A 27,946-nucleotide genomic window follows, 5' to 3' on the forward strand; every position below is an offset into this window, starting at 1 on the left:
GTTACCCTACCACGAGCACATCTAGGCAGACAGGGCCATAGGTGGCCTTCCAAAAGACTCCTGCTTCCCAAGCAGAGCTTGAAGGAGCCATGAAGATGGGAAGATGGATGTCTCAAGGGCAACCTGCGTGTACTGACGCCTGGGGCTACCTGACACCTCATATAACCCCATGGGGGGACAGCCCAAGAATAATGGATTAAACTTTCTGCCAGTCCAGTGGAATGGGAGTTCACAGACAGAAATTAGGTTGAGAGACATGATACAGTATTTCTTGCACATCTGAGATTGTGGATGAGGCGCACATCTGGGTGGAAGTCGGTCAGAGATGAGACTCAGGCAGTGGCAGCACAGAGCACTGTCAGACTCTAGCTTTGAGCAGAACATGGAATCCGTAGCCACTGCATCAAAGTGGCTTTTATTCCCTTGACCACTGTGACTCACACCGCCTTCCTTTTTTTTAAAAACATTTTTATGAATGCATTCTCTAGTCTCTGGCCAACAATCACTACCTTCTCCCAACAAGTCTAATGTCTAAGACAAAGACAATTGGGGAGCGACAGCTGAGGACCGTATTCAGAGTGTCTTGCTTAGAAGGGTATGGAAGGGGATGAAGCATGGACTTCAGAGGTGGCCACTCTGACAATGACTCTGTTCCAGAAGCAGATGCAGGTAAAGAGAAGTGACATGAAGAAACCTGCTCTCCATGATAAGGAAGATCAGATTTGGGGTAGGAGCTATTTAATGGTTTAATTTCATTTCCCACACTAAATGAATTTGGGAAATGTCGAAACTAATCTACAGTCTTTCCATTTCTTAAGCACTTAGGGTAATGTTGAGAACTTGGATTGTGAAAGTTCTATCTTCCATTTGAACCAGCCCCCCACCCGGCCCCCACCCTGGCTGCCATCACAGCTGATGGGCCAGCGTCGGTGGTAAGCATGGCGTCCACAGCGGACACTAGGCTGTGGATGAGAAGAACACAGGAGAAGCCAATGGGCAGCTGCCTCAGCCCCACGTGGAACACTGTCCATCAGAGCACAGTGTTTTCATGGGTCACCTGCTTCCTTACTTCTGGGGCAATTGCTGACTCCAAAGATAGTTTTCATAGAAAGTTAAACACACAGGCAATCTCCCTCAGTATATTTGCAGCATACCTAGAGCATGTCATGACAGGAAAGGAAGGACAAAGAAAATTAGGGTTTGCTTGATGTCCTGCATGGAGCTCAGACTTATGAGAGGAGTCTTACAGATAAGCAAGTGGCGATTCCTTGAATCAGATCACCTTTTGAACCAATGTTGTTGGAAACAGTCCCAGTCATCCTCCCTAGGCTGTGGCACAACTACCCTTGAAAATGGGAGTGAAGAGGAAGAAAATGAATGCTAGATGCAGAAAAGAGGGGGCCAAACCGATGTGCTATGCAGGGGATGTTTCCTTAACCTCAGGCCACAGTCATTTTCTGGTCATGGGTTTGGATTTGAGTACTGGCTTTCCCTCACCATCATCCTTTGTGAGGGGAAACTTAGTCATTAAGTTCCTTGGACTGCAAGGACCAGAAGGGCTGCTCTTAGCAATTCAACTCCCCCCAACAAGTCATGAGTGTGGTGACTCTGGCTGAGGGCAGTGGGGAAGGAAAGGTGTTCTTGGAGAAGTTCCCTGTGGATGCTGATATACCCCTAGCTGAATAATAACCCCAGGAACCCAGCTTTGCTCTAAGTGCACAGGATAGAATAAGAGTTTGTACCCTTAGTGGGTTGGTAATGATCATGACCCCCATTTATTCAGCACATACCTCAACATGCTAGGCATAAAGCCAAGAGTTTTGCAAACATTATCTCTTTAATTATTTATAATAATCTTGGGAGACAGGCATTGTTATACCCAATTTGTCTGGTACATGGTAGACTTCCAGTATGTGGTGAATAACTAAGCCTCTCCTTGCCCTCACAGACGAAACGAACATTTAAGGAGCAATACTAAGAGCCAGACACCACACCATGTTTATGTGTATTAGTTTAGTTAACCCTCTCAGCTGCCTATGAGGTAGGTGTTAAGAACTTTGCTTTACATATGGGGAAACCAAGGCTAAGTAAGAGAGGTGAAGTGACCTGCCCAATGTCACACAGTAAGTGGAGAAGCTATGATCCAAACCCCGACCTGTCTGCCTTCTTCCCATTCCATCACGCTGCTGGGAAATGAACAGAGGGTCCAGAGAGGGAGGAGGGGGAGGAAGGAAGAGCTCTCATAAGAGGTGGACAAACATCTTCCAGAAGAAGGGGAGCGCTAAGGTGTAAGAAGGGAGGATGCTTGGAGAAGGAAGCTGGAGGAGTGGTACCATTAATAAGAGGTGCGATCCCATCCTTCCCAGATCCAAGCATTCCCCACCCTCTGCCCTGTGAGCATGGGCCCTGACTTCCATGTTGCCCAAGGGAGTGGGGTGATCTACGTATAGTTCTTTTTATGAGGTGAGCCGGGGCAGCTCTCATCGACATTCTGTGTACTGTGACATACTTGTTTGTCCCCAGTGTCTCAGTGAAGCTCGGGAGGGTGGGGGGAGAGAAGATGCGAGGTAGAGAAGAGGAGAATCAGAAAGAGCCCCGCCCACTGTGTAAGCCTGGTTGAAGCACTCAAGCCCTCTGGACCCCAGATTCTGCTGTAATGAGGGGCAGGGCTTCCATGATCTCTTAAGTTCTGGGGTCTGAGTTCCTCCCTGGGGAAGGGGTACCCTGGTGGACTGGTAAATACCTGGTTTTAAATCCTGGTGGAGGTAACCCTGTGTTTGTATTTCCATGGCCATTCATTCCCAGAGGAGGTAGATGACTTGAGGGACTTAAGGGTGAGTTTGGAGGGAAGAGCAGAGCACAGGCTGGCTCAGCCCTTTGTCATTGTCTTTGGGATCTACCTAGCACTGAGGACACACCTCCTCAGCTTCTCAGCTGAGTTTGCAGGGGAGACCCCAGGGGCAGGTCTACATTGTTGGCTGGGCCTGGGACAGGGTGAGTTGGTCTCTCCATTTCAAGGCTGAAAACTTTAATAAGCTGCTCCTACACTGTATTTTCCAACCCGGCCATTAGGTACTCAAGGTGATATTTTTAATCTTCACCTGCTGTCTCTTGGGTCTCTCAGTTGTTCAGAACTTTACGGGGAATAGGGGATGACTTATTATGGCTCCCAAACCTTAACACGCAACTCTGTTACTTTCCTCCTGTCTAACCTGGAGCAGGTTGCTACTTAACCTCTCTGAACCTAAGTGTCACCATCTATCAAAAAAAGAAAAAGGATAATGATTGTACCTTTCTCACAGGATTGTTTGTGAGGATGAAGGGAGTTAATACATGTAAAGCAGCTAGCCTGGTGCTTGCTGCACAGAAGTGCCCAATAAGTGGTAGGAATTCCTGTCTTGAGGAGCTGCACACCTTGGAGGGAGCCTAACAGTTGCCTCCCAAGAGGTTTTCTGATTAGCTGAGGGCCCCTTGCAAAACTCACCCTCCCTTCCCTATAGTGAGGCAATCATTCATTCGACAAACATTAACTGTTTCTCCGAGAAGGTAGAAGAATTTCAAGTCAGAAAGGACAGATGGCAGCTGCACACTGGGCCTTTCCCCAGGAGGAGGAGAGGCTGCTGAGGCCCATTTAGGGCTGAGGGCTTTAGGGTATAGGAAGTGAGCTTGAGCTCAGCCTCTTGAGCCCCAAGCCTTGCAACACACCCACAGCAGGTGGGAGCCGGGCTCCAGAGAGGCTGCTCCCCGGGAAGCCACATAAAGCCACAGCGCTGAGCCCAGTAGCTCCTGAGCCACGCACCAGGAAACAGGAGGATACAGTTGGTTTTCTCCCAGACAGCCTGGGGTCTCTGACAAATAGGCGTCTCAATTCCTTTCTATCTAAAGTCAGGACAGGAGCATTTGCCACAAAGCAGCTGGGCTGTGAGGATTACCATCATCTAGAAATGGGCTCTAATGTAAACGATCATATTGACACACATGCGAGCTTCTTCTACAACATGCACACACGGAGGCATCTCTCCGGGGCTCTCAGCATCAGCTGGCTGCCCCAGAATAGCTCTAAGCCAGTCGGTGGGGGCAGGAGAATTCGGAACCGCCGCTGTCATGGAAAGAACAGCTGTCTGCATGCTCTGTGATGAGGCAATGTCAACTACCCCAAGAACTCTGTCCTCTTAAGAACCTTTATATCATTTTCATAATCGAGTTCGAGAAATTGCACAATATTCATGACTTTTCTTTTCTGAGCTGCACACATTTTTCTGGGGAGAGGAGAGGAGTCCCTGGAGGTCTGCCAGCTGGCTGACGATGAACCAAAATCAGACACGGAAAAGTTACCCAGTGCCTTTGCTCCTGATGGACTGTGAGAAAGAGAAGCATTGAAGTCGAGCTAACTGCAAAGGAAGTGGAGGGGGGAGAGAAGGCTTTGGGATATTACAGAGTCAAGTCTGCCACAAAGGCTTAGAAGACAGAGACCGACTTTACGTGCCCTGAAAAACAAGCACTGGCAGGCAGTGTGGGCTGGGGTGTCGGGGTGGGCTATGAAGCAGGGAGGGGAGAGATGTGTATATTTTCCTAGTAGCGGCAAGTTTTTCTCTGCACTGGACTCGACAAGATTATCTGGAGCCTTTCTGACCAGTATATTTGTTAGTCAGGAAGCCAGGAAGCTATGGGCATTTCAAATCAAATGCCAAGAGGCAATAATCTATGCATTTCTTGGTATCTCATATCTAGACGGACGCCACAATAGAGCAGGCTGGAAGCCTGATGGGCTGTATGAAGGCAGATCTGACCAGGAGACACAGCAGCGATCCACTGGGCACCCAGCTACCCTGCATAATGGCCCACGGCAGAAATGGGAGGTGAAAGCGGCGGCACATTACCCTCCGCTGTTGAGAATGACCGAGCTGACTGGCATTTTACCAGCATCTCATCACCAGTTCAATGTACTTGTTGCTGTCACTACAGCAGCAGTGTTGGGAGAATCGCCGTAAGGGGATGCAGATAGCGGTCCACTCATATTCTCAGTCCACTCAACAAAGATTCTGGAGGCTTGAGATCCGGGCAACATAAAGCATCATTAACCTTTGTGATCCCCGGGTAAGTCCTCAACATGGATAAGAAAACCAACATTAAAAAAAAAAAAAAGATCCTGCCGTTCAGGACACAGTGGGAGGACACATCCTGCCCCACGTCCCGCACCAAGCGTGTCACGGATATGATGCGGCAACACGGTACCCGTGTGCCCCAGCTCTCGGCCGGCACCACGGCTAGGCTGAGCACGCCCCACGAGGACCTCAGATCGTTTAAGCTGATCCTCTTCTGCAGAAGCTCAGTAAGGTGGAGGGATTCACCCAAGTTCCACAAAGACGGCAGAAGCCAACTGCTGCCACACCTGACTAGGGGTTGCCTTTACCTAAGAGCTCCTCCCAGCAGACGGAATGGAAATCGTCGTTCTCAAACTTGTGTGACCTCAGCCCACAGCTCACTTCCTATACCCATTCCCACTTCTGCTGGAAGAACGAAGAATTGAAAAGGAACGCAATGCTCACCATGATAAAAGTACAACACATTAAACAAGAGCCAAATACGCACCAGAAGTAAGGTGGTAAACAAGGCAAGTATAACTGCAGTTGAATAACACAGCCAATCCAAGGCGACTCTGGTGGCACTCATAGCAAAGGGTTCCTTCCCCAGTCTGCAAAATCCCAGCTCTGCCTGGGCTCATTCACAAGCACTGCATGGTCACCAGGCATGGCCCTGGCAGTCAGAGACATCTTAACAGAATTACGAATTTGAGTCCTCAGGAAACCAAGTAAAACATCAATGTGGGTTCATAAATGACACATTTCCGTAAGCTTTAAGTAACACACTATGCACTTTATTGATTGGTAAAAAGCCTTTAGTTGTATGCGAAAATGAAAATCCATGAATTGAAGAAGAATGAATTTGCCTGTAAGAATTGAAGAAAGAACACTCTGGAACATTCAGTCAGTTTGGAATCATCAGGAAGAGTCCTGTGGCCCACCAGTGGGTTTCAAACCTAGAGGAACACTGACCTAAAGCCACCATCAGCTCTGGGACAGACATCTGTGTCCTCCATGAACAAGACATGCACTCAGGGAGACATTTCCACGAGGAACCGTGCGTGGACCGAAAGAATAAGGGGCAGGCGGTTCCTGCCGAAGGGTTAGCCGCCAGAGTCCCATGACGGGACTTCTCAGTCGGGCTCCTGGAAAGTGCTGGGAGCTGGGGGGGGAGGCTGCAGGAGCTCCTCGTCTGAAAACCTCTGAGAACACCCAGGCCAGTTGGCCTCCCAGAAGCTTTGACACGGACTTGCCTGAGGGGAGGAGGTGGGCTCAGACCACCCTGACTAGCCTTTTCTGCACGATGCAGCCTTCAACGCCTTCACTGTCCCCACACCTTTCCTGTCCTCCTCTACAAAAGTCTGTCTGAAGCCAGGCTTGCTCAACAGCCAGCAACTGACTTGTCTGGACTCTGGCTTGGGCAGGCGCTCAAGCGATCCACCCCAGACAGTGGGTGTGACTCCCTCTCTGACTGCTTCAAAATGCACAGTAAGTATGGGCTTGGGTCCCAGGGGCAAGGCAGATATGGATTCAAACGCTAGTTATGCCACTAACTAACTATGCGCCCTCTCTAAGCCTCGGTTTCCTCACCTATAAATTGGAGATAACTATCTCAGGGGGCTGTAGTTAAAACTCAAAACTGATCCAATGCAGGGGAAGTGCTGAGCACACAACTGGCCATACAGTGAGTGCCAGGAGGCCATGGCTGTTGTCGTCGCTATCAGCCGGTGACCTCCGGTGGTGCTCTATGCTCACGCCTGACAAATCCAACCTCTTCTGTGCAAGCTCTCCTAATCATCAAGTCAAAGTACCTCCCCATACCGACTCCCCTCTTCTGAACTTGGCAGTCCTCATTCCAGCACATATTGCTCTTTAAACGTCTCATGCAAGCGCCTCATGATCTTCCTCATTCCCCACGCTAGCTTGTCAGCTCCTTGAAGGCCTGGCTTGCTTTATATTGACTCTGTTTCACCACGGTCCCCTCCCCCATTAACCTGGTTCAAATGGCTTGAATACAGCATAAACAAATAGATGTTGGATAAATAAATGTGTGAGGTGTACACACATAATATTTTCAGCTATCTACACATTTGGTATTTATGATGTAGAGAGACAAGTAATGAAAAATGATGGGATGTGGGATTTCATCCCCCACCCCGCAAGTGAATTACCGCTTAGCCTTAGGCTGGGTGTCGACAAATGTGGCAACTGCCACCAGCCTCCCTCCCTCCCAGGACCCGTGAAGACGGATTAGGCTTTTAAGCAGCAATGCTGAAACACAGCGGGCTACTTGATCTTAAGTAAAGAAGAGCATCTGGGTTCTGTTGGCAACAAATGGATCTCATTCTCTTCTAGCATTTCCCAGCTCCTTCTGCACAAAACTAGCAAAATAAAAAATAAGCCTCAACTCTTATAAATCTGATTTCCAGAGCAAACCTTTTCCTAGCAACTCATTCCCGTGCCAGGAAATTTTTCAAGAGGCTAATCTAAATTCCTTCTCTCACTTTGAGCTCACTTTCCTTTGTCTACTGCCAAATGAGATCAACAATAGCTTTGACTACCATTATACAACAATTATCTTTATTCTTACAAATCTTTAGTTCACGCTGCTTTCCAGTAGGTGAGTTAGACTAGAGGTGACCTTTCCCTCCCCACCAATAGTCACAGCACTTCTTTCTTTCTTCTCCATCCTTCCTTCTCTTCTTTCTCAATCTCCTAAGCCTTAAGCCTCCCAGTGGTGTCCACATCAGCTGGCAGTGCCTAGTCCTGTAGGAGTCACCCCACGTTAAAGCTGCTCCGACAGCTGGTTTAGGCCCAGGCCTAGTGCACGGGCACCATGAACAGAATCCAGAAGACCTAGCCCTGTTTGCAGCACTGATTCACTATGAGCTGGATCCTCGAGGCTCGCTGAGCCCTTCTGTGATTCAGGGACAACCATTCCCACTGTAAATCTGTTATAAGGATTCCTCCCCTTTATAATGGTAATTATAGTGTGATTAAATCTAACACTACTTAGGATCTTGGAAACATTTTGAACTCCCCAAAGAAAAGGTACTGGGCTAATGTAAGGTGCTGAAACTTCAGAATGCAGCAAACACATCCCTTAGGATAAGAGGGCAGCGAAAACAAACATGAACATGGTATGAGACAGTGACCTTCAAACATGTTCAAGCAGCAGAGCCTGTCTTTAAATGAAACCTTCAGTGGAATCCCACTCCTAAACCAGATAAAAGTGGAGCTGCTCTGGTTGCAAGGCAGGGGTGGGTGCTGGTGGTGGTGCTGGTGGTGATGGTGTTGCTGCTGCTGGTGGTGGTGCTGGTGCTGGTGGTGATGGTGCTGGTACTGGTGGTGGTGGTGCTGGTGGTGGTACTGGTGCTGGTGAGGCTGGTGGTGGTGGTCTTGGTGATGGTGGTGGTGGTGGTGGTGCTGGTGTTGCTGGTGGTGTTGCTGGTGAGGCTGGTGGTGCTGCTGGTGATGGTGTTGCTGGTGATGGTGCTGGTGATGGTGTTGCTGCTGGTGGTGGTTGTGGTGATGGTGTGGTGGTGGTGGTGGTAATGGTGCTGGTGATGGTGTTGGTGGTTTTGCTGGTGGTGGTGCTGGTGGTGCTGGTGGTGGTGGTGTTGTTGGCGGTTTTGCTGGTGGTGGTGGTGATGGTGGTGGTAATGGTGCTGGTGCTGGTGTTGTTGGTGGTTTTGCTGGTGGTGGTGGTGCTGGTGATGGTGTTGCTGGTGGTGTTGCTGGTGCTGGTGGTGGTGCTGGTGTTGCTGTTGCTGGTGTTGTTGTTGTTGGTGGTGGTGGTGGTGCTGGTGGTGGTGCTGGTGGTGGTGCTGGTGGTGGTGCTGGTGGTGGTGGTGCTGTTGCTGGTGGTGGTGGTGATGGTGGTGGTGGTGGTGGTGGTGGTGGTGCTATGGGCCCAGAACCCACCTTTCCTCCTCCTCACCCATTTCTTCCCCCTCCTGAGTGGTGGTCCCTGCCGCACCCACAGGGAGCCCCTAGGCTTCCATGGGGCAGTGAACGAGGGACATGGAAAGAACCTGAATTTACATAATACAATGAGGGCACTGCAACTCAACCTTCAGTTCTTAAAGGGCTATGTGGCCAACATATTAGTATATCAATGGTCCCACTGCTTTTGTCTTTCTCATCTGTCTATATGTTTCTTAGCTTGATTTTCATGTAAGTATATTTTATCACAGTACTTTTTTGTAATGCATCTCAAAATCTTTGTGGAATAAGTTGGTATCTGGATATGTGCACAGAGTTCTAGGAGAGAGAGGCTGGCATATTACACTGCGGCAAGACACTCATAGGGTTTGGCCTGACTTTGCTACAGGACCCACCATTCTGAAGGTGCTGTGGTATTTTACTGTGTTTTATACATACTGGCTTGAAGTGATCCAAGTGAAAACTAAATACACTCTAAAATGTATTCCAAGATTCTTAAGAAGAGTCTTAAATATAGGGTTTTACAACAAGACGACTACAGTCTCCCCAGAACAATGAAAGATATTCTTAATGCCACTTACAAGACATTAAACATAGATGGCCTCATTAGTCCCTTTACTGCTACTGGCATATTTATTGGGAAGAGGGGCAATAATAAGAAGTACTTTTCTAAGTGAGACAAAGTATAAAACAGCCTGCTGACTTATAAAAATAATGCTTTGTGTAAATTTTACTAAGGGTTATTAAAATTTCCTAAATTATCTACAGAAAAATAAAACATGTATTTAAATTTCCATCAGTTTGAAAGACTCAGGAGAAAAAAAATCCGAAATTCAAACAATCACAGTATGCAAGTTTTCTGATTTTCAAAGGAGTATTTATAGCTTGAAAGGGAAAGGCTGGCAAAATATGTAAAAATTAGGGAGGCAATTCTTTTCCTATTTCAGGAAAATTATAGTTCTTGGAGAAGACATTGAAAATTAGCTCTCAGTTGATACACACGCCTTGTGTTAGAGTTTCTAAAGCCCCCTCCTCTTTTTATTTCTGAAAAGAGAGACACTTTTCTTTCAGAATTTGAAGAATGGCATTTATGACCTAAAGTTCTAAGGTAAAGGTCTGCAAACTACAGCTGAGGAACTAGATCCATCAGACACAGAGTGCTTCCCTCTGGCCGGAGCTAAGAATAATTTTCACATTTTAAAAATAGCTGGAAAAATTCAAAAGAAGACTATTTCTTGATACACCAAAAATACAAAATTCAGATTTCAGTGCCCATAGGTAAAGGTTTACTGGAACCCAGTCAGGCCCGTCCAGTTACCCCTTGCCTACGGCTGTTTCTTTCTGCCGCGGCAGAGCTGAGTAGTCGTGACCCAAACTGAATGACCCAAAGGCTGAAAACTTTTACATAATCTGGCCTTTACAGGAAAACTGGCCAACCCCTGACCTAAGAGATGATGCCCACTGGCAGGCCCCTCCGTGTGTCCCTGGGGCACGTGGCAGGAGACATACCTGGTTGAAATGGCCCAGGCATTTGTCAAGACACCGGAAGCAGCTGTAGCAGCATCGGGACACACAACTCGACCAGGCGCCGTGCTGCTGGGGTCAGGTTAAGAACGAAAGGATCAGTGTCAGAAACAACACAGGAAAGAGGTAAGCAGGCAGTTTCTGTGAACATACCGTGTTCCTACTTGGAGACCCACGTACCCGGGGAAGCACTGCAGCAGTTCCCACTCGGTAGAGAAGTTCTTCTATTCTGTATATGCTACTCCTACTACTAATTATTATCATTTCTACTGCTGAGGAGCATGATTTCTCTCCTGGGGGCTTACCTGTTAGGACTGCTGTTAACTTCAGCAGAAAGGGAAATGGGTTAGTCCATATGTACTAGCAAAGGTGAAGCAGACCTCCTGGTTCTAGTAAAGAAAAAGAATCAATCTCTCTTCCCTCTTCACCTTCCCCTAAGTGTCTTCAATTATAAACTCTGCTTTTTCAAACCAAAGTCTGTATTCATGAAAAATTCACATCCCTGAGACAATAAAGCTAATAAACTGTAGATACTAGTTACGTGTCCACGTAAAAAGAGTCAGGTTTAATTTTTTTGGAAATACATCCTATAGTGAGCCTTTCAGGGCTAAATTTTTAGGGATAAATCAGTCCTTCGAAATATAACTTGAACTTGTGTATAACTCAGGAATGAATAATTTAACGAAACTTGTTGGGGGGAGGGGTGATTGAATGTGCCCAGACCCAGAGTGGAGGATCCCTGAAAACAATCCTGAAATAGCTCTCTTTGAGGACCCCAGGAATAACTCAGCCTTACCTGGACATTTTCTTGTCTCAATGTTAATTCAATTGGATGAAATTTGACCTGGATACTTTTCAGCCTGGCCATGGTTGTAAATAAGACACTTAATGTAAGAAGGGTCTCACAGTGGCCGTGTGAAATGTTTCACTTGTAGGTACAGTATGGGGCTGTAAGGCTGCTTAGGAAGACCATTTTTTTTTAACCTAAGAAAGGACACATTTCTCCAACAGTGACACCACTAAAAGGGAGTTTGGCCCCTTAGTCCTTATGGGATCTGGCGAGTAATAAATAACCTTTTAGACCTCTGCCGGAGAGGATGAACCAGTAACTTCTCTTTCAGATTTATGGAGGCTGTTTCCCCAAAGAATTTAAGGTGTCTAGCTCTAGGGGAGATAGTTAGTCCCCTACTGCTCATTAATTTGTGAGTATCTATTACTAATGCATACATATACCTATAATACCTAAATATGAATATATTTAATATATATAAACTATATGAATATATTTAAAATAAAAAGGCTGCTCTGTTCTTCAAGAAATCCTTCTCCCAAGTTTCCTAAGATTGAAGGATCAATTTCAAAATGCAAGAGCCGGAGTAGCTTGATTTGTCCTGGATGTGCAAATGCTTCTTCAAGTCACAGACATGTAGCTAAGCAGTACTTCAACAGAAATACAAGAAAATACTCTCTGATCAGGGGCAACGGTTTAGCATGCATTTCAAGATGAGGAAGCTAGACAATTTTATGCGAAATTCAATCAATTGTTCCTAATTAATATACTAATCTTAAATCTTGATTACAGACTTAAATATCAACAATTCAGATTTCTGCTTAAAAGAGCAAACAAAAACAATTCTAAAGTATAATTATGAACCCACATGTAAAACTTCCCCAATTAACTAAGAGCACACATGTATACCCAAAAGGTTGGACTCACGTACGTTTGAGAAACTCTGACCAAGTCACCAACGCTGAGGTGGGGATGGGGTCGAGATTAACATTGTGTGAGAACAGAAAAGTTGGGGAAAATCCAACCTTCCCTTGTTTGGCAGGCCAGAAATACCATGAGAACAGCTGTTTTCCTGGTGTTTTGGTTTCCACTGCCATTCATAACCAAATGTGCATGGAAATAAAAACCAGGGAGGAGAAAAAACCCCAGGCACAAAAGCTCCACAGTTTTCTGTCTTTGGAGCTGAGATTGAGGTCAGCTTGCCCATTTCTAACTATCAAGCACGTGCGTGTGTGCGCGCGCACGCGCGCGCGCGCACACACACACACACACACACACACACACACACACACACACACACACACACACACACACACACACACACACACACACACACACACACACACACACACACACACACACCAGCAACTTCCCAGGTCACCGTCCAGGAAACACAAAAGGTGGGGAATATTTTAGCATTAAAACAGAAACAAACAAACATTATTCTTATAGTGTATTTTTCTTTCTTTAAAAAATAAAGCATGATAAATGTCCGTAAAAACTTGCTTAAATTGCATGTGAAGAATTCCTCCCATTTGTTCAGCATTTAAATAAGAAGGAAAACCAGCAAACTCAGAGCTATGCCCTCTCCACCCCACCTCTGCCACCACATTAGAGAAAATCCAACAAACAAAGCTATGAACAAAACAGGGACCGGGACAAAAAGATTGCTGGGGGTGGGGGGATGGGACCTGAAGAACACTGGAGCTTTCTGAACGGCCACTGGCACAGGTCACATTCCTGTCCCAGGACCCAGTGTAGTTTTCCAGCAATTAACTTTTCTGTAACCCAAACATGGAGCGCACTCTGTTTTAGGGTGCTGCCTTACCTTCTCTTTCAGAGTGTTATAGATGTACATGAGAACGGCTCTTGGCATCCTCACCACAGTGATTAAAAATGACCCTTTGACAACTGTTCCCTGATGGTAGCAGAAAAGAATGGAGAGAGATGAAAGGACCGGGCGATCAGGAGGGTCATTTTTATTTCTGGGAACAGGAGAAAAAAAGACAGCATTTAAAAAACACTATTTAGAAAGAAACGAGAAACTTCTCTCTGGTTCAAATCATCTGTGGTACTAACAATTTAGAAAGCAGGGATGCCATCTGCATTTGGCAAGTTTTTTACACTCCTTGGTAGCTAAGGTTAAATGATTTCTTGGACGAAGTTAATTCCATTTGGTGGCGCTCAATGTTACAAACATGGAACAGAAAATTAAAAAAAAAATACTGATGAGTTAAACGAGTTTTCCCCTTTACCACGCCTACCACCTCCACCAATCCATTAAATTGCGAATTGATCCCATTTTCATTTTCAGAAGTTTAATTATATAATAATCCCCAAGGTTTAAATTACACACGTGCATCTGTAAATATTGCCAGTATTAGCTCGGTGATTAAAATCACCACCAAATCACATGACCAGGATTGGCAGCCAGAGAGGAACCAGCTTACAGCGAAGAGAGGAAACGTTCTGGCTTTCACACAGCTCCAAGCTCCTGAAATCCAGCTGATTTCTGCTCTGCTCTGTAAAGGTCACTTCACTATGAATCATTTACCGGACTTGTCATGACACAGCTCTCAAGAATGCAAAAGTCAGTTTCACAGGCAGGAAAAAAAGTGAAAAAGAACAGAATGGGCATATCCCCTACCCAAGCCTGAAAGATAAAACAAAGGAGGGAGGGCTGATGGAACCCCTCCCCCGACACTCTGATGCCAGTTCTAGAAAATGAGGCCCTTTCCGAAAAGCCACTTCACTGATTCCAAGTGAAGCTTGCTTTCTTCATAATGGATTATTCTACAACTTGCTCTGGTTGCTAATAAGTCACTATGAATTAAGGTTTTGACAAGAATCTGGGTTTTGAGGGAAGAAAAGGAAATTGGCCAGAAATGTTTCAGGAGTTGGCAACAGCCGTATTTTGCTGTTACTTAAATCATCCAGGAAGGAATAGAGAATATGAAAGTAATATTGCGAGCAGAATAACTGCAATCCAGTTGTGCCACAAAAAGGGCGATGTGTGTTTCAACTCAATATTGTTGAAAATAGGAAATACCAGGGAAGCTATTGCTGATATGAATTCATTTAGATCTGATAAACTAGAAAAGTAGCACAGCCAGGAAAATCTGACACATTTTTTTTCCTTTTCCTCATTCTTTTTTTTTTAAAAGGAAGAATGTTTACTTTCCCATTTAGGAGATTTATGTGCCTTAGAACACATTATGGTGCTCAAGAGGGGATGCAGAGAGAAGAAGGCAGCACCTGCTTTCCATCTGGTAGGGAAACAAAGGATTCACAGGCCACTGTGAACTGGGCCTTGGGGGCTGGTCCTCCAGGTACTGAAGTTTGGGGTTAGGCACCCGATTGCCAAGGCTTTGCTGGGATGGGATTAACCATTTCAGGCAGAGGAGTGTCTGCACTGTCTGGACTGCCCTCACCCATGTTGCATCCCAGTGATGGCTCCAGCCGCTCCAGGGCTTGGCTGGAAGAAGATGCAGACATTCCAGAAGCTGAGTTACCACGTGAGAGAGAAAACCTGAAAAGAAGGCTAGCTTGTGGAGCCAGGAGTCACTCGATACCCACCCTGAGAACTATAATGCCACCCCACAGGGAAAGGTCAATCGGTAGAGGGTCTTGGAGTCCCCACTTTCTCTCCCTAGACCTTTTTTCCACGTTCAAAGGTAACATCATCTTATCAGCCCTCCTCCGCTATGCATGTGGCTGGGGCCTTCACCTCTGTTACCTTCACAACCAGCAAAAACTGCCTTCAGGAAGAGGCTCTGATTACACCTGGTGAAGCTTAAACTGAGACTTCACCATATTTTGAGAATTGGCGTTCGGGACTGCAGTGCAGCGAGGGGTGTATTGGGCAGCTCAGTCATGGGCTTGTGAGGATGCTAGGGCCTCCCGTCAGGCCTGTGCCTCTGTCTTTAGGGAGTACTGCATGCTGAGCATCTTCCACTGGGTTCTGTGGGTGGTGGCAGTAGGAAGACCCCGGGCAGTGTGAGAGAGCAGGAGACTCGAGGATGCGCCCCACACGCCTAGCTCCCCTACTTTTAAACTTGTGGCTGCTGAGTGCTAAAGGTGCCTGGCCCTGTGCAGTGGAGCCAGGGCCCCAGGACACTGCATCAGCTCAAGTCACTGGACAAAGCATTTAATGGTTCCATTCATCCAAGTCTGTAGCACCTCTGGGTCATGGTACGTAAGTGCTGTTTTGCAACTACTATTTGCTGGGACAGTAGAGCGTAAGTCGAATCCAGCAACTTCGGGGTCCTAGAGGCACGTTTTAGCTCCAGTTAGATCCAGCCTAGTGCTCATTGAGAACTCTTCAACAGTATGGAAAATTCATTTTGTGCTGTGGCTCCTGGACAAGGACTGGGCTGCACAGGATGGATGGATGGCCTCCAATGTCAACCTGGTCCTGGGCAAAGGAGCATGGTGTGTCCCTGCAGAGACCTTGTCCTTTCCTGATATTTCTTTCAGCAAAACTACTGCAAGATGGGATTGTGATGACTGTGGGGAAGCTGTGAGATTCATCTTTCCAGTCTCAAAGAAAATGGAAGCTCTTTGCTATGAGGAACAGGTCCTCGGCGGCTCTTCTCAGGGTTAGGAAACTCATCTGTCTCCTACCTGAATTCCTTAGGCTCCGCTGTGATTCCACTTCCTCACTTCCTCCTCAGCAAATCCAAAGCAGCTGGAAACCATCTTTTGTATAGCTGCAAACGATGAAGTCATGCCTCATGCGTCCCTTCTCCAAACTGAGCGGTGCTGGTTCCTTCCTATCACATCTCAGCCACATCTTTATGGCTCTCAGTTGACCCCTCTTCAAGCAAATGGTTGTAAGAGGGAAATGACATAGGTTGCCCATGTCCTGGTACTTGATGGTCTTTGTATGAACTCTTCAGCCCTCTTACTGCTTAAATGAATGACAGAGATGAATGCACTCTGGCTATATTTAATTCTCACCCTGAGTGCAGGCTAGAACATGAGATTAAAGAATGGTGAACCCTGAGATAAAGAAAAACCTTGAGGTTTCAAAATTAGCACACGGTCAAAAAGAATGCAGAGCTCTTTAATAAATGAAACAGTAGTGCTAAAAATAAATCAGCATGCATTTTACTTTGAATTAGTTTGTTTATTTTTATCAAATATATGAAATATCTTAAAAAGTCAAATAGTACTGCTAGGCGTAACAGGAAAAACAACAGTTTTCTTTCCCCACCACTAATTTTCTCTCCCTGGAGGTAATATTTTAGCTGTTTCTTCTGGAACTCACCCTCACACTTCTAAATTACTTGTTCTTACTGCTATTTCTTGATTTTTTTTTCAGCCTCAGAGACTGTCAACTGACTTCCCACCATGGACGATGCAGGTTTTATTCTCCTACACAGCCTAAACTCCCCAACACACTCATTTTCCCACCCCTCTTCTTCTCAACATAATTACACTGAAGTTTTTAATGTTTTCTTCCCAGCTTTATTGAGATATAATTGACATATAACATTATGTAAGTCCAAGGTACACAATGTGTTGATTTGATCCACTTATATATTGAAAAGTGATTACCACCATAGCGTTAGCTAACACCTCCATCACCTCATATATTTAACCATTTCTTTTTTGTGGTGTGAACATTTAAGATCTACTCTTTTAGCAACTTTCAAGTATATAATACAGTCTTATTAAGCATAATCACCATGCTGTACATTAGATCCCCAGAACTTATTCATCTTCTATCTAGAAGTTTGTACCCTTTAACCAGTTATCTCCCCTTTCCCCTACCCCCAGCCCCTGGTAACCACCATTCTACTCTGTTTCTGTGAGTTCAGCTTTTTTAGATTCCACATATAAGTGATATCATCCAGTAACTGTTTTTCTGTGAATTATATCACTTAGCATAATGCCCTCAAGGTCCATCCATGTTGCTGCAAATGGCAGAATTTCCTTCCCACGGCTGAATAATATTCCATTATATATATCACATCTTCTTTACCCATTCACCTTTCGATGGACACTTAGGTTGTTCCCATACCTTGGCTACTGTGACTAGTGCTGCAGTGAACATGGGAGTGAAGATATTTCTTCAAGATAATTTTTTTATTTCCTTTGGATATACACACAAGAAGTGGGATTGCTGGACTGTATAGCGGTTCTGATTTTAATTTCTTGAGGAAGCTCCATACTGTTATACTGTTTCCATAATTGCTGTACCAATTTACGTGCCCACCAACCGTGCACAAGGGCTCCCTCTTTTCTACATCCTTGCCAACAGTTATCTCTTGTCTTTTTTTTTTAAATGCTTGGCTTTATTTATTTATTTATTTTTGGCTGTGTTGGGTCTTCATTTCTGTGCGAGGGCTTTCTCTAGTTGTGGCAAACGGGGGCCACTCTTCATCACGGTGCGCAGGCCTCTTACTATCGCAGCCTCTCTTGTTGCGGAGCACAGGCTCCAGATGCGCAGGCTCAGTAGTTGTGGCTCATGGGCCTAGTTGCTCCGCGGCATGTGGGATCTTCCCAGACCAGGGCTCGAACCCGTGTCCCCTGCATTAGCAGGCAGATTCTCAACCACTGCGCCACCAGGGAAGCCTTCTTGTCTTTTTGATGATAGACATTCTGACAGGTATAAGGTGATATCTCATTGTGGTTTTGATTTGCATTCCCTGATGATTAGTGATGTTGAGCACATTTTCACGTGCCTGTTGGTTATTTGTATGTCTTCTTTGGAAAAGAAGTTCAGTTCCTCTGCCGATTTTTTAACTGGATTTTTTTTTTTTTTTTTTTTACTATTGATTTGTGTGAGTTCTTTATATATTTTGGTTTTTAACAGCTTATCAGACATGCAATTTGCAAATATTTTCTCCCACTCCATAGGTTGCCCTTTCATTTTGTTGACTGGTTCTTTTACTGTGTAGAGATTTTTAGTCTGATGTAGTCTCACTAATTTTTGCTGTTGTCACTTGTGCTTTTGGTGTCATATTCAAAAAATCATTTCTAAGACTGATGTCAAGGAGCTTTTCCCTTACGTTTTCTTCTAGGAGTTTTATGGTTTTAGTTCTTATGTTTTAAGTCTTTAAACCATTTTGAATTAACTTCTGTGAACAGTATAATACAGAGGTTTAATTTTTTTATTCTTCATGGGGTTATCCAGTTTTTCCAGAACCATTTATTGAAGATATTATCCTTTCCCCTTTCTGGGATCTCAGTTCTCTTCTATTGATCTATGGGTCTATTTTTATGCCAGTACCATACTGTTCATATAGTACCATACAACACTATAGCTCTGTTGTATAGTCTGAAATCAGAAAGTATGATGCCTCCAGGTGTGTTCTTCTTTCTCAGGATGGTTTTGGCCATTTGGGATCTTTTGTGATTCCCTACAAATTTTAGGATTCTTTTTCTATTTCTGCGGAAAATATAATTGAAATTTTGATAGGGAATGTATTAAATCTATAGATGGCTTTGGGTAATATGGATATTTTAACAATATTAATTCTTCTGATCCATGAACACAGGATATATTTCCATTTGTTTGTGTCTTTCTTTCATCAGAGTCTTGTACTTTTCAGTAAACACATATTTCACCTCCTTAGTTAAATTCACTCCTAAATATTTTATTGTTTTTGATGCTATTGTGAATGGGATTGTTTTCTTTATTTCTTTTTTAGATATTTTGTTGTTAGAGTATAGAAATGCACCCATTTTCTGTATGCTGATTTTGTATCCTGAAACTTTACTGAATTCATTGATTTAGTCTAACAGTTTTCTGATGAAATCTTTAGGATTTTCTATATATAAGATCATATCATCTGCAAACAAAGGCAATTTTACTTCTTCTTTTCTGATTTAGATGCATTTTCCCCCCCTTTTTCTTGCCTGATTGCTCTGGCTAGGTCTTCCTGTACTATGTTGAATAGAAATGGTAAGAGTGGGCACTCTTGTCTTGTTTCTGATCTTAGAGAAAAAACTTTCAATCTTTCACCACTATGTTTTAGTTAATGTTTAGGGTTTACATTATCAGTACATAAATAAACTAAAATCAGTACATAAAAAAAAATACAACTGATCCAAACAGTGTATTCTGATTATATTTCCTTTTCTGTACAACTTTTGGTTTTTCCTTAAGTTGATAATGTTTCACATTTTTTATTTGCTTGGTTTTCCATGGACTTCACCAAATGCTTCACCAAAGTATAAATTTTTTCTCCACATATTCAAACAACACATCTGATATTCTCTCAGTTTGCTTTTTATTTTTTCTTAGAGACATCCCTCCTGGAGCCCACTGCTCTCCAGCTCCTTCTTGGACTGGTTGTGCCCTATACCTGCTGACTAGCTACCCTCCTGGGGATTCCCTTCTTTTCTTCACTGTGTTGGAGCCCATTTCCTGAAGCTCATGTTTTCCTCCCTGGCTTACTCATTAGTTTCAGTGGAGAAAGGATGTGGGGAGGAAATCTTTTGGGATGTTGTATGTCTGAACAGGACTTTATCCTCCTTTACCCTTGACTGATAGTATGAGTAGGCCTAGAACTTTAGGTTGGAAATAATCTTTCCTTAGAATTTTGACAGCCTTGTCCTACTGTCTCCCTGCTTCAGAGTTGCTGTTGAACATCAGATCTCATTCTAGTTTTTTTTAAATTTAATTTTACTTTTTATTGAAGTACAGTTGATTTACAATATTAGTTTCAGGTGTACAACACAGTGATTCAATATTTTTAAAAATTATACTCCATTAAGGTTATTATAAAATATTGGCTGTATTCCCTGTGTTGTACAATATATCTTGTAACTTATTTATCTTATACATAGTAGTGTGTACCTCTTAATTCCCTATCCCTACCTTAACCCTCTCCACTTCCCTCTTCCAAATGGAAACCACTAGTTTGTTCTCTAAATCTGTAGGTCTGTTTCTGTTTTGTTATAGTCATTCACTTGTTTTATGTTTTAGATTCCACATATAAGTGATAACATACAGTATTTGTCTTTCTCTAATTTATTTCACTAAGTATAATCCCCTCCAGGTCCACCCATGTTGTTTCAAAATAGCAAAATCTCATTCTTTTTTATGGTTAATATTCCATTGTATAAATATGCCACCTCTTCTTTATCCATTCATCTACTGATGGACACTTAGGTAGCTTCAATATCTTGGCTGTTGTAAATAATGCTGCCTGAACACTGGGGTGCATATATCTTTTGGAATCAGTGTTTTCATTTTCTTTGGATGTATACCCAGCAGTGGAATTGTGGGATCATATGGTACTTCCATTTTTAGTTTTTTAAGGAACCTCCATACTGTTCTCCATAGTGGCTGCACCAATTTACATTCCCACCAACAGTGTACTTGGGTTCCATTTTCTCCATGTCCTTGCCAACATTGGATATTTGTGGTCCTTTTGACTACAGCCATTCTGACAGGTGTGAGGTGATCTCTCATGGTCTTGATTTGTATTTCTCTGATGATTAGCAACGTTGGGCATCTTTTCATGTGCCTGTTGGCCATCTCTATGACTTCTTTGGAAGAATATCTATTCAGGTCTTCTGCCCATTTTTAAATTGGGTTATTTTTTTTGATATTGAGTTTTATGACTTCTTTATATATTTTGGATATTAACTCCTTATTGGTCATATCATTTACAAATATCTTTCCCATTCAGTAGGTTGTCTTTTCATTTTGCTGATGGTTTCCTTTGTTGTGCAAAAGCTTTTAAGTTTAATTTGTTTATTTTTGCTTTTGTTTCCTTTGCTTGAGGCAATAGATCCAAAAACTATTACTATGGCTTATGTCAAAGAGTGTTCTGCCTGTTTTCTTCTGGGAGTTTTATGGTTTCCAGTCTTACATTTAGGTCTGTAATCCTTTTTAGTTTATTTTGGTATACAGTACGCAAAAATGTTCTAATTTCATTCTTTTACATGTAGCTGTCCATTTCCTGGCATCACTTATTAAAGAGACTTTCTTTTCCCCACTGTATATTTTTGCCTCCTTTGTCATAAATTAATTGAACATAAGTGCATAAGTTTATTTCTGGGCTCTCTATTCTGTTCCATTGATCTATGTGTCTGTTTTTATGCCACTGTAGCTTTGTAGTTTTGATTACTGTAGCTTTGCAGTACAGTCTGAAGTCACGGAGTGTGAAACCTCCACCTTTGTTCTTTTTTTCAAGATTGCTCTGGCTATTTGGGGTCTTCTGTGGTTCCATATAAATTTTAGGATTATTTGTTTTACTTCTGTGAAAAATGTCATGGGTATTTTGATCAGGATTGCATTAAATCTGTAGATTGCTCTGGGTAGTATGGACATTTTTACAATATTAATTCTTTCAATCCATGAACACAGGATATCTTTCCATTTATTTGTTTCATTTTCAATTTCCTTCATCAAAGTTTTATAGTTTTCAGTATATAGGTCTTTTACCCATTCTAGTTCTTGATATTTTGCCTGTGATCTGTTATTCTCTGTAAAGCTTCTGGGATCTTCTCTTTACTCATGTCCTCCAGATCTGGGAAATTTTGATAATTTCTTCCCTTCTTTTTTCTTCGTTCTCTATTTCTGGAACTCATATTAGTCAGATGTTGGGTGTCCTAAATTAGCCTCTGATTTTTTATCCTTTTTCTCCCATTTTGCATCTCTTTATCTTTTTGTCCTACCTTCTGAAAGAGTTCTTCAACTTTATATTTTAATCCCTCAATAGAAAAATATCACTCTGCAATCATATTTTTAACTACAAAGAGGTCTTTCTTGTTGTCTCAATATTCTTTTTTTTTAATTCTTATTTTATGGAAGCAACATTTCTTGGTTCTTTCTGAGGATATTATAGTTGTCGTTGTTGTAGTTTTCTTCTGCTGCCTGCATTGTCCCTATTTTCCCTAAGTTCTTTTTGTTTGTTTGTTTTGTTCATTTTGATCTTTTTCTTTCACTAGAGGCTCCTTCTAATGTTTAACAATCACTGGTTATCAGTTCACATTTAAGAGTGGGGCACTGAAAAGTGAATTAGAGGTTCTATATGAGGGTGACTGCTGACCGGTGAGTTCCACGACCTGGTTCAGAGTCAGGGAAACAGGCCATTTCATTGGGGGACCCCCACATGGCACCATCTGTAGGTCCTTTCTTTGGGTTAGACAATTTCTCCAAAGAAGAATCCGATAATCTCCTGCCAAGGAAATATCAACCTGGCTGTCAACATCCTGGAGGCTAAGCTGTGGAGTGTGGGTTGGTAGTAGGTAGAATACTATTCAGTATTTAGACTTTCACTTGCTCCCCCTTCTTTCAGTGCAGAGCCTTGCCCCAGCCTCAGCTGTGCCAGATGCCCCACGTCCAGACCCTCTCTGATGACTTCTCCAGAGAGCAAAGCTCCCGTCTTGTCTTCTGCTGGTGTGAAGGAGGGGCCCTGAGGCCCAACTGCTCCTTAGGAAGACCTTTTTAAACTAATCTTTGGAAGCACATTTTATACTTGAATTCCTGAGCCTCTCTAGTTTTTGTGGCTCAAACCAGCCTCCTCTCCCACCGAATGCACAGAGATAGGGAGATATTCATTTCACTGGAATTTAAATAAAAAGCTCTCATTGAAAATGCTTTGATTTTGTGGTACTAAAATAGCACAAAATCACTGCTGTCAGAGAGATATGACCTGCTGGCCAATTTGGTTAGAATAATCTCTGCTCCTCTACTCAGGAGTAAGCAGCACACATCACCCCCTCCAACGGCTCAAAGGTTCTCAATGCCAAGGTCTACAGCCCTATGTGCGTTCTATGGGCTCTCTAATGACGGAGGCTCCCAACAGCACCTCTGTAATAAAACCCACAGTACCCCTTACCATCAGGAGGTAATTGCTCAGTGGCATGAATCATCCCTGGTTGACTTTCTTACCCCCACGAACCCTCATGTTTTTCTGCTCATTTAGGCTGAGAGATTAGAGGAGGATCAGCCCCATAGGAGTAAACTTCCTGTTCTGAGTCCAACCCTGTCATTCTACTGGCCGTGTTCTTCTTGCCTGTGGCTTTCTCTTTGCCTCATGGAGAGTAGCATACACAAAACAGGTAAAGGGTTGAGATTGTGTGTGTGTGTGTGTGTGTGTGTGTGTGTGTGTGTGTGTGTGTGTGTATGTCCTCAATTATTTTGATGAGGTAAAGGAGGATGAACACTTAAATAAGTATCATAGCGAACAGAGAAGCAAGTAATTAATTCACTAGCACTTAACTATATGAACATGAATTATATTTTATAGTCATGTACAATTCCCTTAGGATTTAAAATTGTTTTTCAAGAAAACATTCTCCTCATTTTGCATAGGATGAAATGAAGCTCGCAGAATTTACTGAAGTGTGCTCCAAATAGATCAGTAATGTTTTTAAAGTTTGAAGCCCGTAATAATGGATATTTACAGGAGAAGTCAACCCCTTCTTTTGGATATCTTTCAATTCTAAGCGGTACAAATACTTCCCTGTTGGGCTTCCTTCTGGATTTTCTAGCTTAAAGTAAAAGAGGTTGGAAATGTGACAGATTTAAGATACAACATTTCTTTTTACTACCAAATGAATATCCCTCCTAATTTTGAGCTTGGTCTTTTACTCTTGCCAATCCTTTTTGAGAGGTCATGTCAAAATTTCAAAATATCTTTTGAGATACACAACATGAAGCACACAGACAAATCAATAGGAATAACATGCTAGACCTACCTGTTGAAATAACATGTAACCACTGCCCCAGCTATAGTCATTTGCTGGCATGCAAGGATGAATTCACTAGTCCAGATGAGGCCAATTAAATGGTACCACCACATATACCGAATGCCCGAAAGAGGCTTATATTCCACTTGGCCGCCTTCGATGACCTGTGCAGCTCCTAAAGTTTAAAACACAAACATGCTTTATACCTATGTTTTCCTAAGTATGGAAGAAGGTTCAACAGGCCATGCTTCCTCATACCTGGGCTTTGGCATTACACAAAACACAGATGCCAAAGTAAATTTTGAAATACCCACCATGATATAAGATCTTCATAGCAAAACTAAAAATTGAGCACACACATTTAACTTATGAATAATATTAACAGGGATAATTATGATGACTGATTGGCAGGCAATCTGCAAGACACTTGACCTATACTCTAACACTCGCCCCACTTTACAGATATGAAAACTGAGGTTTGGAAGAGTCAAGTGACTTTTGCAAAGTCTCATTGCTCATGACTGGTGGAGGGAGAATATAAACCTGGACACACTGGACTCTAAAACCCATGGTTTTTCTACCACAACACTTAGTGATGCAAATAAAAATTACGTTCATGGATGCACACAAAGCCATTAGGACTCTGTTATAGAACCCCACTTCACCAGAAGTTTAGACTTAATAAAAGAGACAAGGATCTTCATTTTTTCAAAGGGATTCATTTCAGATTTCATTTCAAGAGCAAACTCTTCTAGGACATTTAAAATATCTACTGGGCCTCAGTGTTAAGCTTCTAGGTTTAAATCTCAGCTTCACCCCTTTTTGGGTAGCTTGGGGCAAGTTATTCGGCCTCTTGGAGTTTTAGTATCCTTATCTGTAATACCCATATGCTGGTGGTAGTTCAAGAGAGAGTAGAGTGGGATTACCTGGTCAGTGCTGGCCCAAAGAAATATCACTACATAAGTGATAACGATTTTTATTATTATTATTAAATTTCAGGAGCGCAACACTGTATTAAAGCGAGGCCAGTGATGCAACCCCAGCAATGCTCTGCCATTCACTGGTTATACCCTGCTTTATTTGCTCTCATCTAAAGAAGCCTTTGAATTAGCTCTGCAATTCAATTCAATTCCATTTGGATCTAGTAAAACCAAATCCCAGCTCTGCAGCTGCATTTGACCTCTAGACGTCCTCCGCTGTGTGTCTTAAATAAACTACTGTGAGAAAGAAGACGGCACTTTGCTCTTTGGCAAAACCTACAACTGGAAGAAAATTTAAAGATAGTTTCATATTTCCTTTCACAGCTATCAATTGCTTTTAGGTTCATAATTCATGCGTCTTTAGACATTCACAATAGGGTCTGTGCAAAGGAAGTGGGAGAAGATAATCATGCTGTAGAGCGAACTAATTCCACAGACTAAGGCTGGTCTTAGTAACTCACGCTCTGTGTTCTGCTGAACAAGAGTCACATTGTGAGACATAGTGCAGCAGCTTGGTTTACAGAGAGAAGTTAATATTTTATTGAACAGTGGGCTCATTCTGGCTTGGAAGCAACCTCTGATTCAGGTAAGGTGCTGATAAATGCTTATGCTTTTCCAAAATGGGTGTGTTTCAGAAAAGCATTCCCAATCCCAAACGAGGTGACCCCTCCCAACTAACAAGCAAGTGTAGGTAGATCAGGTGAGTGGAGACTTGGAGAGCCACTCCTGGAATAGCAGAAGTGATGGGGCCAGTCAACATGCACACTGATGCCCCCACAAGGTCACCAGTGATGGGGACAGACTACAGTTTGCAAGAACAGGTCTACGACATCACACGTGGTTCGGAGGGTGGACGACGTTTCCAAAGAACAGGAGGGATGATTTCCTTGACAGACAAAAGGCAAGTAAGTACAAAGGCCCTGGGTGCTAAGGGGGGATCGTCTCTCCTTGGGGCTGCCCTGTGCTGCCAGGGGCACATTCACATACATCCCAGCTTGGCACACAGATGGCGACAGTCAGCAAGTAGAGAATGGCTAAAGGGATAAACCAAGATCCACGCAGGCCTTCACACCCTTGGCATTCTGCACAGAAGCAGAATTCATAAATTATTCTTGACTGCCTACTTGCTTTTGAACATCTTTACTGAAGCCATCATCTACTTATTTTTCTGGTTCCATTACACCAGACTATTTAAAGGTTTTCCTTTAGGACAGGGATTTTCAACCTCTCAACGTAGCAACTGGCATTTCGGGTCAGATAATTCTTTGTTAGGGGCGGGAGGGATGGAGGCCTGTCCTGTGCATTGGTAGGATGTTTAGCAGCTTCCTTGGCCTCTACCCATTAGATGCCAGGAGCTTCTTCCCTCCCCTCTTCCAGTTATGACAACCCAAAATGTCTCCAAACATTGCCAAATGCCAGGTGGGGGACAGAACTGCTGCTTCAGAACCAGTGCTTTAGGCAAACATTCTCCGAAGAATCAGGCGCTCTGGCTTCAGGAAGAAGCTTAGGGTGGGGCAGGCGTGTTTATGCGCACAGGACTGCCCTCTCCTGGATGGCTGGGTCGGTGCAGGCAAGAGCCTCTCATCAAAATACCAGTCGCTTGGTTACTAAGGACCATTACCATATAGCTACCACTAAGTGTAGCTAACGCGCGTGGATAGCTATCACTAAGTGTAGCTAACGCGCGTGGGAACTGGATCCCAAGATAAGATTGATCTGGGGGATGGCGGTGGAAAGGACACTGAACTGGAAGAGGGCTTGGTTCCAATCTCAGCTTTGACGTTTGTGATAAGCAACCTGGGCCTCGGTTCTCTTATTTTAAAGATGAAGTGGGAAGATGAGATGAACTCCAGGGCAGTAGTTATACAGTGTGAGAGTCACGCAGGCTGAGATTCACATCTCTGTTCTGTCTCCTAATGGCTGACCAACCTCAGGCAAGTTATGAGGTTGTGGGACATTTTAAAATCTCTGTTTCATCATCTGTAATCTGAAGACACTAATACCACTCGCTTGTTGATTCCATCTAGTCTCACGGCTCTAAAAGCCATACACATAGCTGTTACGAGGATTAAACAGGTAGGTGCTTAGAACAGCGAATACTATATAAGGTCAGCTATAGATGAGGTACAAGTAGATATGATTCCAGTTCTGAAATGAGCAAATATTTATTTAGCATATACTGCATGCTAGAATTATGCTGGACATGAGCTATCAGGGGAAAAGATGAAAAAGGCAAACACAAAAATCAGATATCATCAGAGTGAATATCACATTTGCTACATTAGTTTATTCATCTCCCCTTCTTCTGGACTGTTTATAGTTCCTCCTCCAACCTCTAAGAGTTTTTCCCATCCTCGCGCTCAGTCAGTGGCCTCACTTCCGGTTTCTCTGAGAAAACTGAAGCAATCGGAAAATCTCTGCTAGCACCTACCCTCATCTCTGCCCCTTATCGGCATGTGTCCATAACCGGACCCCCCCTTAATATGATAAACTGTCTGTGATCCTAATGCCAACCCCTGCACGAGACCCCCCTTTCTCACCTACTTGAAGATATCACTCCAGAAATTTTCCCTCTCTTTCTTGCTTCATCAGAATATTCCTCTCTACCGAATCATTTTTAATCACCTCACATCTTTAGAAAACAACCCTACTTTTTTGTGTGTGTGTGTGGTACACGGGCCTCTTACTGTTGTGGCCTCTCCCGTTGCGGAGCACAGGCTCCGGACGCGCAGGCTCAGCGGCCATGGCTCACGAGCCCAGCCGCTCCGTGGCATGTGGGATCCTCCCGGACCGGGGCACGAACCCGTGTCCCCTGCATTGGCAGGCGGACTCTAACCATTGAGCCACCAGGGAAGCCCCCAAACCCTACTTTTTGACTCCCTTTCCTCCTCCAGCTTCCTTTCTATTTCTCTGTTCCTATTTACAGCCGAACTTCTAAGACTGTCTCTTATTCTTTCCAATTCTTT

At 43.6% G+C, this 27,946-nt stretch overlaps 1 protein-coding gene across 1 annotated transcript in view; it reads right to left on the reverse strand.

Annotated features, from left to right (window-relative positions):
• Window positions 1-27,946, reverse strand: part of SLC44A3 (solute carrier family 44 member 3) — a 78,815-nt gene that overhangs the window by 14,251 nt on the left and 36,618 nt on the right. The window contains exons 8-10 of the mRNA XM_060142474.1: window positions 24,010-24,175; window positions 13,172-13,328; window positions 10,539-10,625 (exon numbers count right to left, since the gene is read on the reverse strand). Coding sequence (XP_059998457.1) covers window positions 10,539-10,625; window positions 13,172-13,328; window positions 24,010-24,175 — 410 coding nt within the window. The remainder of the gene's footprint in view (window positions 1-10,538; window positions 10,626-13,171; window positions 13,329-24,009; window positions 24,176-27,946) is intronic.

This window comes from Lagenorhynchus albirostris, chromosome 2, assembly GCF_949774975.1.
Source record: "Lagenorhynchus albirostris chromosome 2, mLagAlb1.1, whole genome shotgun sequence".
In the NCBI taxonomy this organism is placed as follows: domain Eukaryota; kingdom Metazoa; phylum Chordata; class Mammalia; order Artiodactyla; family Delphinidae; genus Lagenorhynchus; species Lagenorhynchus albirostris.